General features: G+C 47.5%; 1 protein-coding gene across 1 annotated transcript in view; it reads left to right on the top strand.

Annotated features, from left to right (window-relative positions):
• The window catches only part of MYO1H (myosin IH), a 46,643-nt gene that overhangs the window by 23,320 nt on the left and 5,382 nt on the right, over window positions 1–17,941 (top strand). Inside the window, exons 15-24 of the mRNA XM_077766038.1 lie at window positions 1,289–1,335; window positions 3,899–3,979; window positions 4,661–4,766; window positions 5,520–5,637; window positions 9,661–9,774; window positions 13,168–13,244; window positions 14,524–14,592; window positions 15,895–15,979; window positions 16,804–16,963; window positions 17,795–17,878. Of these exons, the coding sequence (XP_077622164.1) occupies window positions 1,289–1,335; window positions 3,899–3,979; window positions 4,661–4,766; window positions 5,520–5,637; window positions 9,661–9,774; window positions 13,168–13,244; window positions 14,524–14,592; window positions 15,895–15,979; window positions 16,804–16,963; window positions 17,795–17,878 (941 nt within the window). The remainder of the gene's footprint in view (window positions 1–1,288; window positions 1,336–3,898; window positions 3,980–4,660; window positions 4,767–5,519; window positions 5,638–9,660; window positions 9,775–13,167; window positions 13,245–14,523; window positions 14,593–15,894; window positions 15,980–16,803; window positions 16,964–17,794; window positions 17,879–17,941) is intronic.

Genomic DNA, 17,941 nt, shown 5'->3' with positions numbered 1-17,941 from the left:
TAGCTAAAATGCTAGATGTTATGCCTGTTTTACCACAAAAAGAATGTTAGTCTTGATAACTCCAAAAAGTCTTCTTAAAAGGTTGACTCTTAAAAGGTTGATGCCTTTGGTACATGCCTTTTTTTAGTTGGTTTTGATTTTATAATGTCATTTAGTTACTAACGTAATTATGACTAACTGATTAGGTTTTCAGCGAGCACTTATAAGCCAAGTTTTAACATTGGAAATGGCGAGTTTCCCTTGGTAGGAAGATATAGTCGGGTCCTTCTAGTCCCGGGGCTTCAGTTTGGCTTTCCTAAGTGGTGGGGATGCTTTTCTCACCTGGCTTCACCTGGCCACTCCTGACATTCAGTACCCCTTCACCATTCTGATGTTATTCCTTTTGTACGTAGTTCTTTGCTACGGGGCAAGGGCATATATACAATACTTCACGTAAAGTCTCTACATTCGTGTGATAGCAAAGTGAGAGTTTAGAGTATAGTGTGTATGCCATGAATTCAATTCTGAGGACATCATTCTCTTTTTTCTTTTAATCTTTTTTAATGTTTTATTTATTTTTGAGAGAGAGAGAGAGATAGCATGAGCAGGGGAGGGTCAGAGAGAGAGGGAAACACAGAATCCGAAACAGGCTCCAGGCTCTGAGCTATTCTTCAGCACAGAGCCCAACGTGGGGCTTGAACCCACAAACCGTGAGATCATGACCTGAGCCGCAGTCGGATGCTTAACCAGCTGAGCCACCAGGTGCCCCTGAGGACTACATTCTCAACCAGGGACCAGATGACGCTTCCGGGAACATCTGGCAATGTCTAGAGACAAATTTGGTATTTGCAACTGGGGAACTGACATCTTGTGGGTAGAAGTCAAGGCTGCTGTGAAACATGCTGTGGTTTCCAAGACCCCACAACAAAGTGTTTTCAGCCCCAAATGTCAGTAGTGCCAAGGCTGGGAAACTCTGACCTGATCCTTAGGAGATTATTTTCAGGGTTTTCATTTGCAATTGCCAGGGATGGAAATGCATTTTTTAAAAAATTTTTTTAATGTTTATTTCTGAGGGAGAGAGACAGCGTGAGCAGGGGAGGGTCAGAGAGAGGGAGACACAGAATCCGAAGCAGGCTCCAGGCTGTGAGCTAGCTGTCAGCACAGAGCCCGACGCGGGGCTCGAACCCACGAACCGTGAGATCATGACCTGAGCTGAAGTCGGACGCTTAACCGACTGAGCCACCCAGGCACCCCTGGAAATGCATTTTTAGGCAAAGCCACTGATTCAAAATTTTTCAACGTCTTACAGGTTTCTTGGAAAAAAACAATGACCTCCTCTACAGACATCTGAAAGAAGTAAGTGTGAACTTCAACTATGTGTGTTTCTCATGGTTATTCGATATCACCCATTACACGGATTTGGGGCTAGATTTGGCCCTCTGGATTTTTCTCTTCAGTACCTTATGGTAGAACTTCAGCATGTCCTCGCCAGAACAGATAGATATTCAAGATCCTCGTACGATGTGCCCCTGATCCAACGTGCCTATCCAAGTGTGTATGTTGCCCCTGCTGTGTGCCAAATTCTGAACCCGCTCTGGATGGTCCTTGTTCTCGTGAGGCTTACCGTGGGGGTGGGGAGTGGCCGAGGATAAATACACACATTGACCCTTGAACATGATCCGCCAATCCTCCATGCCGTCAAGCATCCACATATAACTGGGGAGCCTGGGTGGCTCAGCTGGTTAAGCATCTGACTTCGGCTCAGGTCATGACTCATAGTTCATGAGTTCGAGCCTCACATCGGGCTCTGTGCTGACTGTGAGGCGCCTGCTTGGGATTCTCTCTCCCTCTCTCTCTGCCTCTGCCATGCTCTCTGTTTCTCAAAAATAAATAATTTTTTAAAATCCACATATAACTTTTGACTCCCCACAACTTAACTATTAACAGCCTAGTATTGACCTTAGAAACCTTTCTGACACGTAAACAGTCAATTAACACATATGTTGTATGTTATATGTATTACATATGCTGTATTCTTATAATGAGGTAAGCTAGAGAAACAATGTTAGTAAGAAAATCTTAAAGAGACTCCTAGATACAGAGAGCAAACTGAGGGTTGATGGGGGGGAGGCAAGGGGTGGGGAAAATGCGTGATGGGCACTGAGGAGGGCACTTGTTGGGATGAGCACTGGGTGTTGTATGTAAGTGATGAATCACAGGAATCTACTCCCAAAACCAAGAGCACGCTGTACACACTGTATGTTAGCCAACTTGACAGTAAATTATATTTTTAAAAAAGGAAAATCTTTTTTTTAATGTTTTATTTATTTCTAGGGGAGAGAGAGAGAGACAGCGTGAGCAGGGGAGGGTCAGAAAGAGAGGGAGTCACAGACTGAAACAGGCTCCAGGCTCTGAGCTGGCAGTCAGCACAGAGCCCGACGCAGGGCTCGAACCCACGAACCGCGAGATCATGACCTAAGCGAAAGTCGGACACTTAACCGACTAAGCCACCCAGGTGCCCCTAAAAAAAGGAAAATCTTGAAATACATTTACAATACTGTGACTGTAAAAAAAATCTACATGTAAGTGGATCCAATGATTCAAATCCATATCATTCAAAGGTCAACTGTACATGGTAAGTTATCCATCAGTGAGTAATGCTATGAAGAAAATAAGGAAATATGATTGAGGGGGACTTTTTTTTAAGTTTATTTATTTATTTTGAGAGAGACAGAAAGAGCATGAATGGGGGATGAGCAGAGAGAAAGGGAGAGAGGGAGAATCCCAGGCAGGCTCCACACTATCAGTGCAGAGCCTGACACAGGGCTCGAACTCACAAACTGTGAGATCATGACCTGAGCCAAAATCAAGAGACTGACGCTTAACTGATTGAGCCACTCAGGTGCCCCCAGGGAGAGAATCTTTTAATTAATTAATTTTTTTTTGAGCAAAAGCACGTGCATGCAGAGGGACAGGGTTGGGGGTGAGGGGAGAGAGAGAGAGAGAGAGAGAATGAATCCCAAGCAGGCTCCACACTCAGCATGCAGCCTAACATGGGGCTCAGCCCACAACCCTGGGATCATGACCTGGGTTGAAACCAAGAGTTGGATGCTCAACTGACTGAGCGACTCAAGTGCTCCTCAAGTTAATTTTTTTAATTAAAGTAATACAGATTATTTTCAAAATGTGTGCACAGGGGAACAAAGCTGGCGCCATGTCACTATGTTTCTCTCCTGAGAGACAGCTGTTCTAGCCATTTGTCTGTGTGTCCTTCCAGGGAGGGTACAGACCAAGACGTGTGTATATCTCACTCTTGATCTTTTTTCTTCACACGATAATTGTATACTGTGCATGTGGTCCTGAATCTTACTTTTTTCCCTTAACACCGTATCTTGGAGATCATTCTTAAAGAGCCAGTTCATTCTGTAGCAGCTGGACTGGGCAATAATGATTGCTTCACCATGTCAGAGGGAAAACAATCAGCTGGCCTCACCGTGTAGATAGAGCAGTGGATCCAGTATTTAAACATTTCCTTCCAGGGCACCTGGGTGGCTCAGTTGGTTAAGTATTCGACTTCGGCTCAGATCATGATCTCGCGGTTTGTGGGTTCAAGCCCTTCTTTGGGCTCTGTGCTGACAGCTCAGAGCCTAGAGCCTGCTTCGAGTTCTGTGTCTCCCTCTCTCTCTGCCCCTCCCCTGCTTGTGCTCCGCCCCTCTCAAAAACAAATAAATAAACTAAAAAATACCAAAAAAGTGAAGCTTTAAACATTTCCTTCCATGTTTGACTGTGTTTTCCCCCTTTTTCAAGTGCTCCTGAAGTAAATGGCTCTGGGACCTTGTGCACACTTGCTGAGCTTTCCTGAAGGCCCTTTAGTGGTTTCTGAAACACTGGATGTGGAGCTCATTTCTTTTACTTGCAGGTGCTCTGCAGGTCCAAGAACCGCATCCTGAAGGAATGCTTCCTGGCGGCTGAGTTAGAAAACCGGAGAAGGCCACCAACGGTGAGTGGGGAGGTGGGAGGAAAATGCTCCTGCAGAATTAGAAAGGTAGCAGAAATCAGCCAGAGGGCACAGTTACCCCCAGTTACCTATACATTTTAAGCTGTCCTTCCTTTTTCTGGAAATGTTGCTAACACGTTCTATATACTTTCCAAGTGTAGCAACCAGTGTGTTTATTTGCACTCACTGAGTGCCTACTGTGTAGGGGGGCACAGGGTTGAGCGATAAAATGGACAAGGTTCCTGTTCTCACAGGTCTTATAATCTAGTGGAAGAAAGTATGGGAAAATATCATTAAAAAAATAAAGAACTTAAAACAGTGTGTCATAAAGGAATCTTGGTATCAGGGAAGTGAGAGGGCAGTGGGGGTAATGGCCTCAATGGCGATACCGGCTCTTACAAGGCACTCATCACATATTTGTGAAGTGAGGGAAGACTTCTGGACAGGCGTTTGTCCGGCCTCTGCTTGACGAGTCTGAGCTTGTAATTCTCAGGCCAGGACACTCAGAGCCTCCTTTTAGTGGGCAAAATGGTAATGGGTAAGGCAGTCTGTTGGGAGCTGGGACCTAAAGGGCTAGCCAATCTTCTCTGTGTTTACTTGGAGCTGCAATATCTACTTAACTCATTCTCTTTCTCTCTCTCTCTTTCTTTTTTTCTTTTTTTTTTTTTCTCTCCCTCTCTCAAGGTGGGGACTCAGTTTAAAAACAGCCTGAGCAGCCTTCTGGAAATTCTCATCTCTAAGGAACCTTCATACATCCGTTGCATCAAGCCCAATGAGAGGAAAGAACCCAGTGAGTCATGAATCATTCTGAACACTGAACTCAGAGAAATAAGGCTGGGAGGAAAACCAAGGTGGCAGTGGGTTAAAAATCCTAAAAAGACAAAACAAAACAAACAAACAAACAAAACACCACAGCCTTGCTCTTTGTCCTCCAAAAATTATTTTCATTTTTAAATAATAGAAAGTAAATGAATGGGGAGGGGAGAGGTTTTGTTGGTGGTCCTGCGTGACCATTGCTCAGAGTGTGGCTGGTTTCAGGTGAGCCAGGCAGATGTCAGAGGGGAGGGGAGGTAATGTTGCCTGTCTCCAGCCAGTGAACAGTTTTCCAAATGGTCTGTGACTTGGGTGTCTTCCACGCCTATGCCATGGTCAGCAACGCAGTTGTATAGCCAGAGGCTTACAGAAGGCAGGCAGGAAGACCCCGTGAGTGAAACAGGATGTAAGGCAATAGGGAGTGGACGGTTCCATGACAAACTGCAAAGGGCACATGCCATCTAAACGAGCAGCGCTGCTCCCATCCAGCTAGTTGCTGCCATGTGGGACCCTTCCCCAGAATGGCCAGATATCCTGGGTTTTATAAAGAGAAGCCAGAAATCCATGTTTTCCTGTAAATTCTCCATGAAAATAAAACAACACAGTTAGGACCTGACAAAATATGTCGGTGGCCAGATCCAGCCCACAGATGATCAGCTTGCAGCCTGTGGTCTGTCTCGGTTGAAACGGAGCCATGGGATCCTTTCCTCTCCCTTCTGTGTTTCCAAAGGCAAGTTTGACGACTTGCTCATAAGGCATCAGATCAAGTACCTGGGGCTGATGGAGCACCTGCGGGTGAGACGGGCTGGCTTTGCTTACCGGCGGAAATATGAGCATTTCTTGCAAAGGTAAAGTTTGTTTTGTTGATCCAAAGCTGGTACAAATACCTACCGTGTGGGGACTCTCAGGGTGTGGTGCTGAATAAAAGGCCAGCCCCCAGGCAACTCTGTGTGGTTCTTAATTGCTGGAGCCTTGACTATGATGAATACTAACATTTTGGAGAATACGAAACTGATTTAGTTTGCCTCCTTCCCTTCCTTACCTTAACCCTGTAACTTCTTGGTGTCCAAGAAGCTCAAGGCTAGTGCATAGACCTGCCACCAGGGGGCAGAGTGGGCAGTGCACCACTCGAGTCTGTACTTCGCTGGGGAAGACCCTTCCCGTGGTGATTGTAGGTGCTAGTTTAGTGCCTTCAGTCTGGGAGCCACCCTCTGGGCCTCATGGGCTATCGAGAGAAGCAGGTGTAGTAGTGTGAACATAAGTTTATAAGGATTTAATGATAGAATCCCATCGCCACCGTCACTCGAATTGCTTGTGCATCAGTACTTCATTGGTGGGGGTTTCTGTGTGAATCTGTGCTACCAAAAAAAAAAAAAAAAAATCAACGCATTCTCACACTCTCAAGGGAAACATAATTAAATGGTTATTTTTGTGGGTCTCCATGGGTGAATACGCGATTTCATATTTTAACCTGACACTAAGCTGCTTTTGAGCTTCAGCTTTATAAAAGCCATGTACATGAGCTTACATTTTTCATCACATTTCTTGCCTTTTGCAACTTACGTCAAGATTCTGTCCTTTGAAACTTGAGCGTTCTCTAGCGGCTCCTCTTTTTAGCCCCTGATTTAGTGATCTCAGATCTTTCTCTACCAAGGATCATGTTTGTTTTTCTCCCATGAGCCTCGTGTCTTGATAAGTAATATCTGTTTATAGGCATTTATTAAGTACTAATCTCCTTATTGTTATGTTAATGATTTATATGCCTGCTGATACCCTTTAGCTGTAACCCTCTTATCTCCTTACCACACCCCCACTCTAGCTCTAAGCAGTCACTATAGATTTCCCTATTCTGGACATTTCATATGCATGAAATCATACAGTATGTGGCCTTTTGTGACTGGCTACTGTCACTTTGCATAGTGTTTTCAAGGTTCATCTCTGCTGTATTGGTACTTCATTCCTTTTTAGGGCTGAATCATATTCCATTGTGTGGACAGACAGACCACATTCTATTTATCCATTATCAGTTGATGGGCATTTGGGTTGTTTCTGCTCGGGGCTATTATGAATAATACTGTTAGGAACGTACATGCATACGTTTTTATGTGGACATGTGTTTTTATTTTGGGGGGTGTATACCTATGAGTAGGTTGCTTGGTTGTATGATAATACAATGTTTGAGGAACTACCGGACTATCTATTTGACTTTTTTTGTTTTTGTTTTTGGAAGGTGCCTCCTTTGCACACTGTGTTTGCTCATCAGCTACTTGTATTTTATTCGCCACTTTCACATATCTGTCTTTTCTGAGTCTGACTTGTGGTGGAGATGGCCAGAATCAGCAGCTGCTGCCCTCCCCAACCTCCAAACACATGTGCACTTGATGTCCCCATTTTTTTATTTTTTTTTTACAAATAGTTTATTGTCAAGTTGGTTTCCATGTATCACCCAGTGCTCATCCCCACAAGTGCCCTCCTCTGTGCCCATCTCCCCCCTCCCCCCCACACCCATCTGCCCTCAGTTTGTTCTCAGCATTCAAGAGTCTTTCATGGTTTGCCTCCCTCCCTCTCCCCCACTATTTCCCCCTTCTTCTCCCCCATGGTCCTCCGTTATGTTCCTCCTAATCCTCCTACAGGTGCAAACATGGTATCTGTCCTCTGCCTGATGTTCCCATTTGTCTGCATTTTTTTGCACTTCACACATCTTTTTTTCTACTTTGTTGTTGTCTGAGGCTCCTGCGCTCTTTCCATAAATACTAGTGAGCACCTGCCGTGTACCAGCGCTGTCCTAGGTGCTGGTAACTGCAGGGGACAGGACAGACCCCACTGCGTCAGGGGATTTACTTCCCAGTGGGCGGAGCTCACTAGCTATAATGAGGTTATAGGAGGTCAGGTGGGGATATGTCTTTGAAGGGGGGAGTGAATCTGGGGAGGGGAAAGAGGGGCAGGGTAGAAAGGCAGAAGGCTTTACCTCTTTAGGTAAGGTATCTGAGAGTGAGGGAGGGAGCCATGAAGGTATCCAGGAAGGACAGTGATCCAGGATGGAGAGCCTGGAGGTGGGAACTGGGTGGGCTGGAGGCCAGTAGTCCTGAGGAGGGGCTAAAGATGATCGAATGTGCGCACCTGCCCGGCCTCACTTCCCTTGATCAGGAAGCAGTTGTATCCCACAGGTGAAGAGGATGGAACTTCCTACTCTCGCTCCTCTGCCGGCATTTGCGGCGTCTCCTCATTCCCCATTGTTTCTGTCTAGCCCATGTTTGGGCAGCTTTGATGGGTGCTGATGATGGGCGTGACCTGGACCAGCGGGAGCAGGGCCTGGGGCCGTGCTGTGTTCCCTGGGGTGGGCGTGTCCCTGTGCCCTTGTGCATATGTGGCTAGACTGAGAGTGGTGATGGGGAAGAACACGGCACACTCCATGCCTGTCTTCGTTCAGGCGGCTATAACGAAGTACCGTAGGCTGGGTGGTTTACAAGCAACAGAAATTTATTTCTCACAGTTTGGGAGGCTGGAAATCTGAGCTCGAGAGACCAATAAGGTCATGTTCCAGTGAGGACCCTCTTCTGAGCTGCATGCAGACCCGTTCTCTCCGGTGGGGAAAGAGGGCAAGGGAGATCTCTGGGGGCCTCTCTTATTAGGACACTTATCCTATTCCTGGAGGCTCCACTCTCTTGACCTCATCGCCTCCCCCGCCTCCTAAAGCCATCACACTGTGGGTTAGGATTTCAGCGTGTAAACTTAGGATAAGGGGACGACGCAAACATTCAGGCCTTTGCCCTTCATGGACTTGCTCATAAAGTATAGTTCCTGGAAAATCCACTTTTAACAGCAAAAAATGTGGGATCCTGGGTGGCTCAGTTGGTTAAGTGTTGACTTCGGCTCAGGTCATGATCTCGCAGTTCATGAGTTCGAGCCCCGCGTCAGCCTCTATGCTGACACCTCGGAGCCTGCTTCAGATTCTGTGTCTTCCTCAATCTCTCTCTGCCCCTCCCCTGCTCACACACTGTGTCTCTCTCAAATATAAACATTAAAACAAATTTTAAAAACAGTGTAAAATGTGATTTTGAAATAGTACGGACCATATAACAATATTAAGGGCAAGAGGCATAATAGGAAAAGCGTGGCCAGCATTTTTTTTTTTTTAGTCTTGGACTGTGTCCAGTACTCTCCACAGATTATCTCACTTCAGTCTTGTGACAGTCCCACAAGGAAGGTCTCATTTTGTTCATGTGGCATAGGGTGAGGAGGTGAAGTGACTTGTCCAGCTCCTGAGCTGGACCCGAACCCAGGGAGTGTGGTCCCCGTCCAGCGGCTCTAGTTATATAGTTTCTGCCCAGGTGCTTTGAATTCTGCATTCTGTTATTTTGTTATGTTACAGACAGCTGTGGTTCTGTCTATAGTGACCATGTAGTAGAAAGGAGGTGGTTTGTCGTATGCTGACATCAGGTTCTTAAATCAGCATTACGTCCAAAATTACCCTCGAAAAGTCCCTCGTCACTCACCAAGCACAGTACCTTTTCCTCCCGTGCTGGACCACGTTTATCGATTCACTCATCAGCAGACATTTGGGTCACTTCTGTCTTTTGTCAATAATGGAGAACGACACTGAACGTTCGTGCATGAGCTTGTGTGTGGACGTATGTTTTCATGTCTCTGCGTATATACTTAGGACTGGAATGGAGTTTCTTGGGTGGAGTGTCTGGATGATGTCATTGTTCTGTGAAGACAGGCCAAACCCACCCTACTGAGACTGATTCTCCCTTTTATCTTTCTTGCCAAGTGTATGTTATTGAATTCAAGGAAGTTGGTTTGATGAGTCGCTAGATTGTGCTGNGTGAGCTCAGAAGGCTTTCTGGAAGGGCCTCTCCTCTCCCCAGGTACAAGTCCTTGTGCCCAGACACCTGGCCGCACTGGCACGGGCCTCCAGCAGAGGGCGTGGCACGGCTGATCCAGTACATCGGCTACACGCCCGAGGAGTACAAGTTAGGGAGGTAAGTGGCCAAGAAATCCCCGTTAAAAAGCTATGTGCGTTGATTCCTATGCATCTAGAGTCTGGAGCCGAATTTTTTAAGGAATTTCTGTAGATTTACAAGTAGATCCTTCCATCCACTCCATCAATGCAGCTTTGTAAAGAAAACACTGTGTACTTGCTCTCCATGCTTTGCTCATACTCATAACATTTCACAACATTTCTGAAAGCAGCTGAGTGTCCACAGTTCAGCTCAATTCTGACATTGTCTACCTAGGTAGTGTCCAATGCCCAAGGTAAGGACTCAGCCCCACAAGCCTGTCTACCCCTCCACCCCCCCATCCCCACCCTGCTTCAGATGCCAATTTCAAGTCCTGCTGGTCACCTGTGCTTCTCACGACTGACTGGCTATCTATTGGAGGTTCCCAGGACCCCCTCTTTGGGTTCAATTGATTTGCTAGAGTGGCTCACAAAACTCCGAAAACATTTTACTTAAGCCCCTGCATGGCTCAGTTGCTTGAGTGTCCGTCTTCAGCTCAGGTCATGATCTCACGCAGTTCATGAGTGTGAGCCCCCACATCAGGCTCACTTCTGTCAGCACAGAGCCTGCTTCAGAACTTCTGTCCCCCTCTCTCTGTCCCTCCCCTACTTGTGCATGGGTGCTCTCTCTCAAAAATAAAAATGAAAGAAAAAAGAAAACATTTTACTTACTGGATTGCCTGCTTATTACAAAAAGATAGAACTCAAGAACAGTCAGGTGGAAGAGATGCACAGGGCGGGGTCTGGGGAAGGAGCCTGGAGCTGCCACGCCCTCTCCGGGGGCATCTAGAACATCAAACCACCTCCTTGGGGGGGTGGGAGTATGTGGAGGCTTCATTACTTGGGCACGACTGATAAAGTCACTGGTCATCAGTTCAACCTCCAGCCCTTCTCCCCTACTGGAGGTGGGGCTGAAAGTTCTCAGCCTCTCATCTCAAGATCAGTTTCCCTGGCAACCATCTCCCATCCTTAGGTTATCCACAGGGCTTTGCACACATCACTTCCTTAGCATAAACTCAGGTGTGGTGTGGGCAAAAGGGATCTGTTAATGACAAGTAAGACGCCCATTTCACTTTTCTCACTTTGAAACCATTTCAGGAACAAAGTCCAAATATGACAAGGGAGTCGTGATCCTGGAACAAGACAAAGACTAAATATATATATTTTTTAATGTTTATTTATTATTTTCAAAGACTATGCACAAGGGGGAGGGGCAGAAAGGGGGAGAGAGAATCCCAAGCAGTCTCCGTGCTGTCAACATGGAGCCCAACTCGGGGTTCGATCTCAGGACTCTGATCAAGAGTCGGACACTTAGCTGATGCTTAACTGACTGAGCCCCCCAGGCGTCCCCAAATACGTATTTTTTATTATGAGTCACAACGTCACAAGTTGCAAGTGGTTGGAAGGGCCGTATCAGTGCTTACTGGGAGAGATTAAGTTAGAAAGGAACCCTGTGTTCTGAGCCTCACTTGGGGCTGGGTTGAACTCTTTGCCTCCAAAATGAGTTTGTCTGGTCTTTTTATTGTTCAAATGCACACAGGACCTCTCAGAGGAGATGTTAGGACTTCTGTGAGGCAGAAGCTCCTCAGACACCCCAGAAGGTGGTGTTCTAGAACTGAGTACATTACTATACTGGGGTTGTCCATGAGCCGGAGAACTTTTGTACACGTTGGAAGCATTGAGGCAGAATTCAGTTTGTCCTATTAGTCATTTTGGTCAGGGTTAATTTGGTAGTAGGGAGCAGTGCCCAAGTGTATAGATGGGCATTCCCAGGCCACAGAGAATCCAGCTCCGGAGATCTCTGCCTTTGATTCACTCAGGGGCTTCACCTGCCGACTCCTATCTCCCACTCATATATAGATAGCCCTCTGTGGCCATCCTGGTCCCTCTCCATCCTTACGCTTCTGTCCGAGGACCTGCTTCAAGTAGGAATTACATCTCTCAGCCAGATCCCTAGGGGGATGGGGCTTAGCACATGCTGAGGGAGGCAGACTAAGGTCATAGGTGGTGAGTTACCCTCACAGGCTGAGTAGGACAGGCAGTAAGTGATGGATATTGATAATTTAGCTTTGCTGATTGAAGGAATCTTTTTTTTTTATTTTTTATAACACATTTATTTTTTGAGAACAGAGACAGAGCGTGAGTGGGGGAGGGGCAGAGAGAGAGGGAGACACAGAATTGGAAGCAGGCTCCAGGCTCTGAGCTATTAGCACAGAGCCTGACGTGGGGCTGGAGCTCATGAATTGTGAGATCATGACCTGAGCCAAAGTCGGATGCTTAACCCACTGAGCCACCCAGGCGCCCTGAGGGGATCTTCTTTTAAACTGAGACCCTTGGGAGTGCTGGGGGCTCAGTTGGTTAAGAGTCCAACTCTTGATTTCCGCTCAGGTCATGAGCTCACATCAGGCTCTGCACTGACAGTGTGGAGCCTGCTTGAGATCCTCTCTCTCCCTCTCAGCCCCTCCCCAGCTTGTACATGCATGAGCTCGCTCTTGCTCTCTTTCTCTCTCTCAAATATTTTTTAAAAAGATAAAATCTAGGGGCACCTGGGTGGCTCAGTCGGTTAAGCGTCCAACTTCAGCTCAGGTCATGATCTCACGGTTCATGGGTTTGAGCCCCGCGTCGGGCTCTGTGCTGGGGAATAGCTCAGAGCCTGGAGCCTGCTTCAGAGTCTGTGTCTCCCTCTCTCTCTGACCCTCCCCTGCTCACGCTGTCTCTATCTCAAAAATTAAAAAGAAAATAAAAATAAAAGATAAAATCTAAAAAACAAAAAACAAAACAAAAAACCTGAGACTCCTATAGGAATAGGAGTCTTCAAAGCCCAGGGAACTAACTTCATGTCAGATCAATGTAGTAGTTTCCTGAAGCTGATAATAAATGACCACAGACTGGCTGGCTTAAAACAACACAAGAATGTTCTAGTGGGGGGCAGGGGGGATGGGCATGGAGGAGGACACTTGTGGGGATGAGCACTGAGTGTTATGTGGAAACTAATTTGACAATAAACTATTTGTAAAAAAAAACAACACAAGAATGTTCTCAAGGTGTCGGTGGGCTCTGGGAGGACCCTCCCTCGCCTCTCCCAGCTTCTGGTGGCTCCTGACCTTCCTTGGCTTGTGGCCACTTCCCTCCAGTGTCTGCTTCTGCCTTCACATGAACTTCCCTGTGTCTGTGTGTCCTTTTCCGTCCCTGCAACGCACACACACGTTGGATTTGGGTGAACCCTACCCTCTGTCCAGTATCCTCTCAGTCCCTATCTTGATGACATTGGCACAGACCCTATTTCCAGACAAGATCACATTCTGAGGCTCAGGTGAGAGGACACTGTTCGAGCCAGCCAACTAATCACGACAACATTCTTTTCTTTCTCTTCTAGAACCAAAATATTCATTCGTTTCCCCAGAACTCTGTTTGCTACTGAAGATGCCTTTGAATTTAGTAAACATCAATTAGGTATGATTTTTCTTTCTGTCCCAATTTCCATAGACTGTGACACGAACCAGCTTAGCGTGGGTTACATCTTACATGCGGTGTCTGATCTGATGGAAGAAGCACACGCTTGGGGAAACCCAGAACGAGAACACATGGGTTTCTATGCCTTAATGCGTGTTTGGAGGGCAGTCATGGATGTGCACGGAAACCTAAATGCTGGATTACCATCCTAGTTCTTAGGATCCAAACCTCAAATGAAGCTCTGAACACTTTGTTCATACCAGCATCTGATGCTGGAAGGTGTCTCCTCAAAAGCCTGCAGTCATGGCGTGGGGTGTGAACAGTGAATGAGAAAAGTTCTGGGGTGGAGGCTGGGGGTGCAAAAAATTTTTAAAACTACTGCAGTGGAAGGGGAGCTTCTCCCTTGAAATCTCAACTGGTCTATAGAGACAGACCCTGCTGCGCATACCTGGGTGCTTGCCGGATGCGTTTTAAGTCCTCTGCCCTCAGGACCTCGCGGTGCTCTTAGAACTAATCTACACAACCGTATTCTCTCCACTTTACATTCAGGGGAATTGAGGCCCAAGATGTTGGCAACTTGCTGTAGGCGGCAGAGCTGGGGTTTGAACATGGGTCTTCCCACCTTCAGGACCTGGGCTTGTAACCACTGTACTTTTTTTTGGACACTGACAGCAGTGGGCACCAATCCCGGGACCTGGTTTGTGGGCGGGTGCTGGCTGCAGGGGCGGGGGTGGGGGGGCTCAGCATTTCTAACCAGCCCCCAGGGATGGGACGCCACTGTCTGTGGGGCCCTCAATGAACTCAGTCCCCATAAAGGGAGGTGGATGGAGCAGCTCAAGGGCGAGTGTGTATGTGGCCCTACATCCCTGGGTTCATGCTCCTCCTTAGTACCTGCACTGCTCACGGGCCCCACCAGCGTCTCCACCACGCGAGCTTGCACGACCATAGGTGGCATGCACATGGCACCTGGCCTTGCAGGGTTGGGGTGAGGATGCAATAGAGCCTGGCACGGAACCAGGGGCCAGCAGGCTCCCAAGAGACAGACGGGGGTGGGGAGCACTAACCACTGAGTCCTTTCTTTACCTGGGTTGGGGGGGAGGAAAGAGGGAGGGAGGGTGGACTCCACCCCCTCCCCCACCCCTCCCATCTCTGCACTGGTCCCAGTCAGCTCTTCACTGCACACCCCAGGGCTGTTTCTGACCTGCCCTTGGGAAAGCGCCACCACCACGCATGTGCACAACCCAGAGCCCTTTCACCAAAACTTTTGTTTCATTTTAAGTCGCAAGAATCCAAGCCACATACAGAGCCTGCCTAGAAAGGAGAGCATACGTGAGAAAGAGACACGCAGGTAAGAAAGAAAACAGAAACGTGCCCGCTTGCAGTGCGCCAGGGCTCTGCGGTCTCTCTCATCCCAGCTGCGCCTGGAACCCAGGCCCCTTTGTGGCTTTTCTCCCCTTATTCGTCCTTGAAACCTCGGGTGTGTTTCGTCTTTATTCTGTTGACCCAAGACTGTAAGGGAGTGACCTGTATTCCCCCCATGGACGTGGTTTATTTGATCTCACACCGTGTGCATGTTTAATGAAGAAATTTTTTGAAAGAATGCTAACACCCGGAGTACCCTGGGAACCTGCCCCGTCACTCTCTGGTCCCTTCTCAACCCCGCCGCCCATCCCTCTTTGAAATTTTTCATTTCTCATTGCCTTTTTTTCCTCTGTAGCTTTACTATCTATGGATGAGTCTCTAAACAGCAGGTTTATTGGCTGGCACATTTGGAACTTCCTAAGATTATGCTGTTTATATTTTTAGGGATGTTTTTATTTCTGACATTAAGCCAGTCGTTGTGTGTAGGTCTGGTCATTTGCTGTCATAGCTGTATTGGACTGCACTGTATTGCACTCTGGCAAACTTTCCTAAAGGCCAACCTGGGGGCTACCTGGCCTTGGTCACGGCTACTCAGCTCTGACACCGTAGCAGGAAGGTACTTTAGGCAAGACGTAAATAAACGGGCATAGCTGTTTTGCAATAAACCTTTATTTACAAAAACAGGTGGCCCGCGGGCTGTAGTCTGCTGACCCCTGTGCTGTACGAGCACTCCAAAATTCAGCCGTTCTGTGGATGGCTACCTGGGATATTCCAGTTGTTGATTTTTATAACAGAAAGTGGTGCTGCTATGAGGAAAACAAGGAAGTATTTTTTTTATCAGAATAACTAGACAAAATCTGCAAAGCATTTAAACATTGGGAAACAAACCAGAGATCTGTGTGTCCCAATTTATGTATCTCAATTTTTAAGTGGAGACAACTTAAAGCACACATACCGGTTGAGGCAAACTGAATGTGGTAATAAGACTAATGTGACCCTCAGGAAGGCCCGGGGAAACTCTGATCCCCTCACATAATTGTGGGGCTTCCCTTGAAGCTTCGCGCAGCACCCCTGGGGCTCCTCTGTCGCCCCGGTTCTGTTGTCTGAACCGCCCCCCACACCCCCCGTAAGAACTGGTAACACTCCTCACCTTTCCATCTCGGGGGCCAGCAGAGTGTGTAGAGGGTGTCCAAATGTTAGTGGAGTGGGTGAGTGATTCTGGAAAAAAGCGCTCCGTATTTAAATGTGATTGTGCTCGCCTTCTAATGCCGGCAGTGAACTCTTTCAGCCATCAGACTTGAAGCCCACTGGCGCGGGGCCCTGGCTCGGAAGCTGGCCAAAAGGAGAAAGTGGGCTGTGCGGACCGTAAGAAAGTGAGTTCTCTGCAGAAGGTGGTTGCAGACTTGGCTGAGTTCTTTGGCTTTGTGCAGAAAGCCCATCTTCCCTTCAGGGGGTCAGCCCCTAAGAATTTAGCACCATGGCTTTGCTCTGACCTTCCTAATTTGACGGTGACCATGATTCAGTATGCTTGTCAGTTTCTGTTAATTCAAAAGTCACAAGGTCAGCTGCCTTCCAATGCCAGGCAGGTAAAAGCGAGTTGCACGAGCTGGGATGAGACAATAAGGCACGGTGAGGACTGCGGCTAAGTCCATTGCTTTCTTCTGAGTTCCCTAATTGGACGGTGGTCACATCCAAACAGTACACCTCTTAGTTTCTCTTTGTTCAAAAGTCACAAGGTCAGCTGCTTTCAAACACCAGGCAGGTAAAAGTGAATTTTATGAGCTGGGTTAAGTAATAAGGCATGGTGGAGACTGGAGAGCTCAGTCCACTCCAGAGGGGCAGTCACTACTCCAGCTGACTGCTGCTTTGGAGAAATGCCAGCTTAGTGTGGCCACGTCTTCTTGACCCCCTCCCCCTTCCCAAAAAAAGCTGGAAACCTGGCTTTCATGTACTAGTTCCCAATACTGTTGTTAGCAATTCATTCAAAATTGCTCAAAACAAAACCAAAACTAGTGTGGATGAAATAGAACCCATCTTTGGGGGCAGACCCGGCCTGTGGGCTACGTAACCATAGCCCTGAGTGGCAAACAAAACAATCTGTACCAGTTTGGCCTCCTTTGCAAACAGGTGGAGAGAGAGCCTGAGGCTCTGTGAAGAAATGAGCCAAAAAACTAACAAAAACCACTTGCCTCTTTAGGTTCATAAAGGGATTCATCGACCGCAACAAGCCCCTCTGCCCGGACAACGAGGAGTTTATCGTGTTAGTGCAGAAGAATTACATCTTGAATCTTCGGTATCATGTCCCAAAGAACGTCTTGGACAAGAGCTGGCTGAGGCCTCCTGGCATTTTAGAAAATGTGAGGATGATACAAAAATTCTTATTGCAAGTGACCCAGGCAGTGAAGGGGCTCAGCTTGTGTATCTCTGCACCACCTCCCTTGGCTCGAAAGGCTGTAGCGAAGCACTTGTTTGCAAGGCTGTCACATGAGAAATATCTCTCCTCTCAATTCACACTCTCACGCTAATGGAGATTTGTTAGCACAGAGCATTTGCAAATAGTGTTGTCTTTGGTGTAGCCTTCCCGATGGCTTATAATGACAGTCACCTAGAGCAGCGTTTCTCAAAAGAAGATCCAAGGATCCTGTGTCTGGAGCACAGTGGAGGCCTGTGAAAGATCCTGGGCCCCAGCCCAGGTCCACTGAGCAGTTCTTAGCATCTTTTTTTAGCCAGGTCCCCAGGTGACTCCAACACATTCATAAGTTCAAGAAGCAATAGCTTAGCAACAGTGAAAAGGTAATGTAAGACTGGAAGATTAGTTGCTTTCTCAGACTTTAAGATACTAATGCTGTATTGGGGCGCCTGGCTGGCTCCATCAGTTACGCATCCACATCTTAGTTTTAGCTCAAGTCCTGATCTCCAGGTTCGTGGGATTAGACCCCGCGTCACACTCTGTGCTGACGGCGAGGAGCCCGCTTGGGATTCTCTCTCTCCCTCCCTCTGCCCCTCTCCGCCTCTCACGCTTGCCCACTCACTCCCAAAATAAATAAATAAACTTTAAAAGAAAGTACTAATGCTGTACTTGAAATCAGACTGAATTCAACTTGCTTTCAGAGATTCTGTCTTGGTGGCCACAGCCCAAGACGGGATCTGAGTGAGGCGGGTAGAACAGAAGTGTGTTCTCCACACAGGCCTCGGACCTGCTCAGGAAAATGTGCACAAGGAACCTGGTCCGGAAGTACTGTCATGGGATCACGGCCGAGAGGAAAGCACTGGTAGGGATGGGAGCCAGGGAGGGAGCCGGTGCTGGAAGGATGGGGGTGGGGGTGGGCGGCGCG

The sequence above is a fragment of the Crocuta crocuta genome, unplaced genomic scaffold (assembly GCF_008692635.1).
Source record: "Crocuta crocuta isolate KB4526 unplaced genomic scaffold, BGI_CrCroc_1.0 scaffold339, whole genome shotgun sequence".
NCBI classification, from domain to species: Eukaryota; Metazoa; Chordata; class Mammalia; order Carnivora; family Hyaenidae; genus Crocuta; species Crocuta crocuta.
The sequence above is the reverse complement of the archived record's forward strand: the minus strand, read 5'-3'. Positions and strand labels throughout refer to the sequence as shown.